General features: G+C 27.9%; 1 protein-coding gene across 1 annotated transcript; it reads left to right on the forward strand.

Moving 5' to 3' along the window:
* The first annotated feature begins 372 nt into the window (after nt 1-372).
* LOC105425435 (homeobox protein rough) lies at nt 373-8590 on the forward strand. Its single transcript, XM_011636198.3, has 4 exons — nt 373-578; nt 1253-1511; nt 5236-5470; nt 7631-8590. Exons 1-4 carry the CDS (start codon nt 378-380, stop codon nt 7851-7853), a joined length of 918 nt encoding a protein of 305 aa, XP_011634500.2. The 5' UTR covers nt 373-377; the 3' UTR covers nt 7854-8590.
* Nucleotides 8591-8647: the final 57 nt, after the last annotated feature.

An 8647-nucleotide genomic window follows, 5' to 3' on the forward strand; every position in this document is an offset into this window, starting at 1 on the left:
AAGCATTGAATTTTCGGAAATCGTAGTTATCTGAAACATTTTCTGTAACTTTAAAACTAATAATTAATTTGCAAAAAAACATTTAATTTTTTTTTAAAGAGTGCCCTATATCTAAGAATTAAAAATTTATTTTTTCATCTCAGAAAGTAAATATTTTATATAGAATTTTCAAAATCTATCTTTCAATTGCTAAAAATATTTTTCTTCCAAGAATTTTTAAATTTATCCTTCCTTTTTGAAAAAAAAGTTTTATCTTTAAGAAGAAAAAAATTTTCTACATTATCCTGCTTTTATTTAAAAAAAAGAAATATTTTGCATTTAAAAATTTTCAAGATGTCATGTCAAACCATCGAATCTACAGATTATAATCCCACTAAATGTCTACGAAAAAAACGAGAAGACCATCATCGCCACGACGTTTCTTTGCGCGGCTATATGGCCATTTGGAGGAGACTAAGAAAACGGAGAATGATGAGGATGAGGATCACGCAAGAGAGAGTTTGGATTCTTCGCCAGAAATCACGAAGAAAGCCTCACACACGCTTCCTGATTTATCTGAATCACACAAAATGTTGCCTGTGAGCAAATGAGCCTCTATACTAATAAATAGACAATTATAGAGTCAAATTATGATATTAACATAAATTTTTAGAAATTGTAGAAATAAATATCTATTATATCTATTCTATAGTTAATCTTTTTTTTAATTTTTAAAAAGTTTTATGAGAGAATTTAAAGAATTGATTCTTAAAGTTAAAATTCTCTCCTGCAATTTGTCGTAGCCAAATATTTCCAGTTGTTATATTAGAAGCAAAAATATATAATGCGGAAATTCTAACAAAACATGAAAATAGAAATATTTTTCAATAAAATGATGTTTGAATCAATAGAATAAATAATTAAAATATATCAAAAATTCATTTGTGTGATCAATAAATAATCATATATCTAGAATTGTGATTAGGCATAATTTCTTTTTAAATATATGGTTATTTGATTTATTGATTATTGAAGCAAAAAGTAAGATTTCCTGTTATATTTCACAAATCTATTCTATCAAATGCGAATCTTATTTTATCGAAAAATATTTCGATTATAATGTATTTTATAAGAATTTTTATAATTATTTTGTGTTTTCTGCCTTTTGACGTTATCTATCCAAGTAGTTGCAATTGATTAACACTAAACCCTTAAAAAAATAAACTTAATCAGTTAGGGTTTAATTTAAATTATCGCGTTCTATTTTTGTAAGGTGTTACACTCCAAGAACCTCGAAAAAGTGCCAAATGATATCGTGAAAAATAAAATATTCGAAAACAAGGAAACGAAAAAAGAATCAATGCTCACAGATGTGAGACTGCCTTTCTTGCACGGATTCTTTCCGAGAGGAGCCAGTCAGACTTTTCATCTAACGCAGCTCACACATCCATCCACGTTACCATCACATCTTCACGTTCTACCGAACCATCAATCCATGGCCGAACATCATTTCCAAGGATTCTCAGCTTTCCGTGAGTTCCTGTTATTTCTATATTGCAAATTTTTTATTTTCGTAATTAATTAATATGACACGCGCGCACACACACATACACAAATAATATACACATAAATTATTTGATATTTATGAAATCAATTTGAATGAAATAATAAAATAAAATTTATTAATGCAATTAATTAAATCAGTTTTAATAAGGGTTGCTGGATTACTTGTTAATAATTCAATTGAAAATAGATTTTAAATAGTAGTATTAACGATAGTTTTAACGATTAATTGTTATTCCGAACTTTCTGAATATGTGAAAATAATAGAATTTTAATTTAAAAAGTTTTTCACTATCTTTTTAAATCTCTGAAAGTAAGCATGCTTCACACTGCAAAGTTTCGTATATTAAAATGTACAAGTAAAAAATAATTAGTTAGACGAGCTGATATACAGTTTACACATGTGAAAATCTTACCAATGAAATACTTACCAATTGAATATGCGTTGTCAAAACATTTTTATTCTCTCTTTCTCGCTTTCTCTCTCTCTCTCTCTCTCTCTCTCTCGCTCCTTCCCTCTATCTTTCTTCTTCTCTTTGTATCCCTATCTTCTCTCTCTGTAAGCTGAAGATCGGAGACGTCTTTACGTTCGAGTATTCGCGAATCAGTAAGCAGATTTTGTGATGTTGCATTACGTGACGCCGAGCGGACACGACCATCGTCCAGACACAAACGGAGAGGATATTGAAGCACTCCTCCGTCATGACAATGGCACAATCCCACACAGGAATTATTTCGAGAAAATCAATGTTTGAAATTTAACTTTTAAAAATTTCTTCTGCAACATGGCTTTTTATGCAAATTTTTTATATTTTCTTCAAAAATCCATTATAAAAATTCGCTAACTTTCTTTGTAAAATACAAAAATTTTCGATACATCTTGCAATTTTTGTTATTATCTAAAGTAAGCACTATAAGTAAAAATTAAGAACAAATATTAATTAAAATATTGCAAGATGTATTAAAAATTTCTTGTATTTTATACAGAAAGTTAACAAATTTTTATAATAGATTTTTAAAAGAAGATATATAGAATATAATATTTTTATATGAAGATAAATTAATATATTTTTAAATACAAAGAAGAATAATCATTTGTTTCTATTTGAATCTTGTGTTTTTTATTACTTAAGAACATCCAGTAAACAATTATTTTCAACGATACAGATGTTTTTTACTATCACGAAAATATTTCAGATAAACTTTTTAATTTGAATAATTCCTTTTTGCATTATCATTTCGATGTCACAAACTTTTTAATCGTCTTGGAAACAATGTTTCGATGTTTTAATGTTTGACAGAAAAAAATAGTAAAATAGTCAACTAATAAAATAGTAGTAATATTGTAATGAATTATTTTCCATATTTAGATGCTATATTATTAGAATAGGACAATCATTGTGTGAAGAGCGAAAGTATTTCGATCGCATATCATGGATTTTCACATTTTTATAACTTTCTAAGATTTTCTACAGAGATATAATCATAAAGGAAAAGAATTAACAAATTTCACTCTTCATCTAGAATGTTTGATGAAGCCAGAACAAAAACATTATGAGACAAATGCACGCGCGCGGTTTTATCCTCTTTCGACACTTGTCGCGATATTGTGATGAGATTACAAGACGCAGTTGGCCGCTTTTCAATGCGGAATACGCACTGCGGTATATTCCCTGAAAAACCAACTCTTCTCCTCCCCCTCCTTTAAGCCTCGAGCCATTGACTCGAGTCGCCGGAAAATACACGTCGGATGTTTGTAAGTCACGTATTATGAATTGTATCGCGAAGAATCTATACTTGTAATGCCTATGATGTGATTTGATCTCCATGATCTCCATTTGTTCCAAATGCGAAAAGATGTGTTCGCGCAAAAAAAAGTACTTATACATTTTTAGTATACAGGGTGTTCCGCGAGACTTTTGCCACCGCTCGTAAAAAAATAGATAGGACCGAGATGAACATAAAAGTCCCATACCATTTTCCCATATCATCTGTATTTCATCCTGTATATAAGAAACGTCATAGCGATTAAAGATACATCCTAATAAAATGTTATACTATTCATCCGTTTTTTTTCTTTACAGTATTACTAAATGTATGTACATAGTTTGTTATATAGTATAGGATCGACTATTACATATGTCAGAGACATATATATAATTAAACTTAACTTTTTCTTCAATACGATATTATGATATTTTTTGTTTATTGTGTTGATATTTTCTTAACAATTATTTTTATCTTAAAAAACTGCAATTTGGAATTTGTTCCTTCCTGCACGACTAATTCAATTATATAATTAAATAAAAATTTGAAACATTGTTTCTATAAATTCTAAAAATTTTTTATTTAACTTATTCTATTATTTAAGATATCTTTTCTATTTTCTACTTCTTAGAAAAAAGAATTTTTGTATTACGCATTTTTCTTAGAAATTATCGAAGAATTATCGAATGATTTGTAAGCAAATTATGAAGTTCAAGAATTAATTAATATCCGCTTTAAACCAGATTAAGCGAAGCCTTAGGAAGCCTCAATTTCCGCAATATCGCTCTCTTCCTCCTTTTATCCCTATCTTCCTCTTTCTCTTCAAAGTATAGTCTAATTATTTTGTCGTATAATAAAGATGAAATAAGTATAGCCAAATTTATATCGCAAATCTCAAATATATTCAAAAGTAAAGATTAAAATCAAATTAAAGTATTGAGAAAGCAAACCAAGATATTGATAAAGATCGAATTATAAGTGTATCGTAAGGGAAAAATGACAAAAAAATGACAACAAAACGATAATTTCGCTAAACAATATAAAGTTTTGACTAAATACATAATCAAAAGTAATTTTGTTGGTTCAAATAATTATATAGGATGTTCAAATTGGTTACTAAAGTATCAAAAGTTTTTGCAATATTGTTGTCACATTTAAGTGCACTACATATTTTGATGATCTAATATTATTTCTTTTTAAATATGTATCTATATGACCAAATTTTTGATACTCACCTTTTTTTTCGTATAGAAAACATAAATTGAAACATCAGAACGTAATAAAATGATTTATTTCTAAAACATTTGTTTTATATTTCTATGTTCCAATTTATACTTTTTAAAAGCTTTTATTTATGTTTCTATTACTTTTCTCTTATATTATATTTAAATTCCAATTATATTTATTTTCATTAAAAAACATATATATGGGCATATAAAAATATCAATTTTTAATAATTTTAAAGATACATGTGAAATATAATATTAAAGAAACTAAACATTTCGATTATTTCCGTTTATGTAAAAAATTGATTCCAATAGAAAAGTATCTAAACGAATAATTTTATATTATAAAATCATTCTAATTATTTCATATAAATGAAATAAAAATACAATTAAAAAAATAAATTATAATTTTTATTTTGTTTTTATTTTATTTCATTCTCCTACTTCGAAGAAAAAATCTATCGTATTATTTATATATTATTCAATAAAAAATGCTTTTGATTAAAATCTTATTTCTATTGTAAAAGCATATCGAAACTATAAATTTAACTCAATTTACATATACTTAAAATCTAAATCGTACAAATTAAACCACAATGTTATATATTTTGTGTCAATAAGTCTTGATGAAAAAAGTCAACTCATGTCATGAAAGAGATGAACTTTTGTCCCCGTAAAGATTCTATTTTTTTCTTCATAGTGGCGCGTAGAAGAAGAAAAGAAGGACGACCACGAAGACAAAGAACGACATTTAGTGGCGAACAGACACTAAGGTTAGAAGTCGAGTACCGACGAGGAGAATATATATCGAGAGGACGCAGATTCGAGCTCGCAACTTCCTTAAGACTTACTGAGACGCAAATCAAAATTTGGTTCCAGAACCGCCGTGCCAAGGATAAAAGAATCGAAAAAGCACAACTGGACCAGCAGTACCGGTATTCAATCCTATTATATTATTCTTCGCTGATTTGTTTAATTAAAATAACCATGTGTTTTTGAATTTTCTCATGAACATCAAGCGAATCATTAAGTGAACTCATTCTTCTAAATCTTTAACCTTTGATTTAACATTTGATTAAACATTTGATCTTTCTTGAGATTTTTATCAGATTATTATATTTTTAAATTATTAAATATATTTACATTCTTCATTTTTTTTAATATTTAAAATTTAGATCTCTACATTTATGAACATTTAGCAGATATTTTTAATATTTCATATCACGAAAAAATTCAGAACCAAGTATAATAAATTACGCATGTATGTATATCTAATTATTTTAATAGAGGAGGTGATATTATCATATAGATATTATAGTTCGTAATATCACCATTATTAGGTGACGAATTCTAATAATCACTTACGAAATCATTTGTTTAGTAATCCGTTATGCCAAGAGAGAGAGAGAGACATGTATATATAGGAGACTTATTTGATAAATTCAACACCTACATAATATAAAGCGAAACGTCGAGAATACTCTGGCGTCACACAAAGACTGAAATTTGTATAAGCTTCTCCTTCCATTTGGATCACAATAGCGGAGACATAATCCTACTTAAGGCTATTTAGTGGCGTATCACATCGAGAATCAATTCCGGTCGAACTACAATCGTTTGCTGAATCTCCCCTTCATTTCTTTGCCACCCTTGTCGTCCAAAGTGGCCTCAGTATTATTCGACCGATGCACCTGACGCTTGATAATGCCGGATAAATGCATCCCCCATACTAACCATAGGATTTTCTCATCCACTTCTCGTAATCCACGTCATAAAATAGTGAAAAATATTTATAGGACATTCAAGAAACTTTTTTGACTTCCCGAAAGTAAATTTCATTTTTTAATTGTTTTTACAGAATTTGTATACTTATTTGATAAATTTTTTTTTGTTTCAAGATTTGTCGTTAATGTTGAAAATTATAAAGATTTTTAAAGAAAGAAGAGAAGAAGAGGCATTACATGCCTCTGTGATTGAAGGGATAAGATGCAATAGCCGTACCGCTCTATTCCCACTTATGTTAAAAGAAAGTTTTTCGTTTATCTTATAACTTCATTATAATCTTATTGTATTGCAAATCCCATAAATAAATTTTATAATAAAAAAAAAGGGATAAGATGCTTGCCTGGTAAACAGGAGATCCAGGTTCAATTTCCGGCTGATATCTTTCGCAAAAATAATAATTACGAATTTTCACGACTGATTCATGATTGGGCTCCGCCACTGATTAAAAGTTTTTTGCAATTAATATTGAAAAACGAGAGCCAAAACGAACCAGAGAAAATTGCAACATTGGCGAAACATACAGAAGGTTTCTCTGGATCAAATTTAGCAGAGAGTGACAGATATGCACGATCTTTTGACATGGATCAGCTGACGGATTACGAGACTGGTAATAGCTAACCATTTGGTTGATCAAAAAATGATATCAAAATATCATGGAGTAAAATAAAAATGTAATGTAATGTAAAAAGATTTCTCATTTAAAATTGTTATATATATTATTATAATTGTGATATTTAAAATGTTGTATCAATAAGTTAGAATTATAATTTATTAAGATTTTTTTATTATTTTCATATTGAATCTTTAATAAAGTATGAAATAAATCAGATAAAAAAATGAAAAAACTGATAAATGAAATTATCCAACATATTGCCAAGTTTTGTTAGATTGTACTGCAAAAGAGTTGATTATGTTTTTAAAAGATCGAGATCTCGTAAGCGGCGCATTTCAACAGTCTTCATCTAATAACCAGCTATAGAAACATTCAGAACGTAAACGAGCAAAAAGGTCTGCCGACACGCAATCTGTAGTTTAAGTAACAATTCTTTTATTCTTTCCTAATGTTTCAGTGAATAAAAGCTTATATTTCAAGTAAATGGAAATACCAATCATGTTGATTACTACCTTTTTCTGCAGTCTCTGCAGTCTCTTGAAGTGTTTTTCACAGACGAAAGTAATTTTGGCGCTATCAAGAAATATTAAATATCCAAATATGATGTTTATAATCTCCATAATATTTCATAAAACGTCATACAAATATTTGGGAAAAATTTTATCTCGTTATTAATTTTTTTTTTTGTGATTTACAGAAATTTCGCAGTATCGAATGGCTTAGTAAATCTGCCGCTTTTCAATGCGACAGGATTTTGTGGCCTCTGTCTATACAAAGATACTTACGGATCAGTGACCAATCATTCCTGCATCTTCGGCAATTCCATTGGCGAGTCACCATCTTTAAAGAATCAGCCGCGTTACAGCAGCAGAGATAGAAACGAGATATCCGACAATCCATCAAATCTCGTATCTACTTAATTAAATCCAACTCGCAATCGCTATATTCATTTAAAATATTTTACATTCAACAAGTTTCCTATTTTATAATTATGATACAGGAGCAATTTTAACAGTTTCTAACATACATTAAAAGGTTAAATATTACAAAAATTTTTTTGCATTATGTCATAAGTAATAAAAAACTAATTGTGACATTCTTTGACATAAAAAAATATTTCATCAATTTTTTTTTTTTGTTTAGATACCTTCAGTGTGTGCTTAAACAATAATATGTAATCGTAATTGATCGTAATTGATTTAATTTTTATGAAATTATTATCTTTGAGAAGTTTTTTAAACTATGTAATCTTTCATTCATTATTTGCATCTGATAGAAAACTGAAATACACCGATTTTTAAGTTTCAAAATTAAAATTTCTGTTATAAAATTGTAAAAATCACTATACCGACAATAATTTTCTGATTTTTCGCATTTGACGCATTCCACGCATTTGACTAAACACAATTTATTAATATTATCAATAATTAAGATAATATGCGCGTCTTCGTTATATAACTACTCGCAAGGTAAAAATATTGAGATATCTTCAAATAATATTTTGCGAATTTGATACTTTATACATATTAATAATGATGAAATTCTAAATGAAATAAAAAAATAACTTTCTAAACATTTTTAGTAAAAAAATTTAATTTAGAAATTTTTAAATCGTATTATTTAAAGATACTTTAGTATACTGACACAATATTAAAACAGGGATATCACAAAAGAATATGCAATGCCTTATCAATATAAACTTTATCAGTATTTA

This window comes from Pogonomyrmex barbatus, unplaced genomic scaffold (genome assembly GCF_055798465.1).
Source record: "Pogonomyrmex barbatus isolate J1 unplaced genomic scaffold, ASM5579846v1 scaffold15, whole genome shotgun sequence".
NCBI lineage: Eukaryota > Metazoa > Arthropoda > Insecta > Hymenoptera > Formicidae > Pogonomyrmex > Pogonomyrmex barbatus.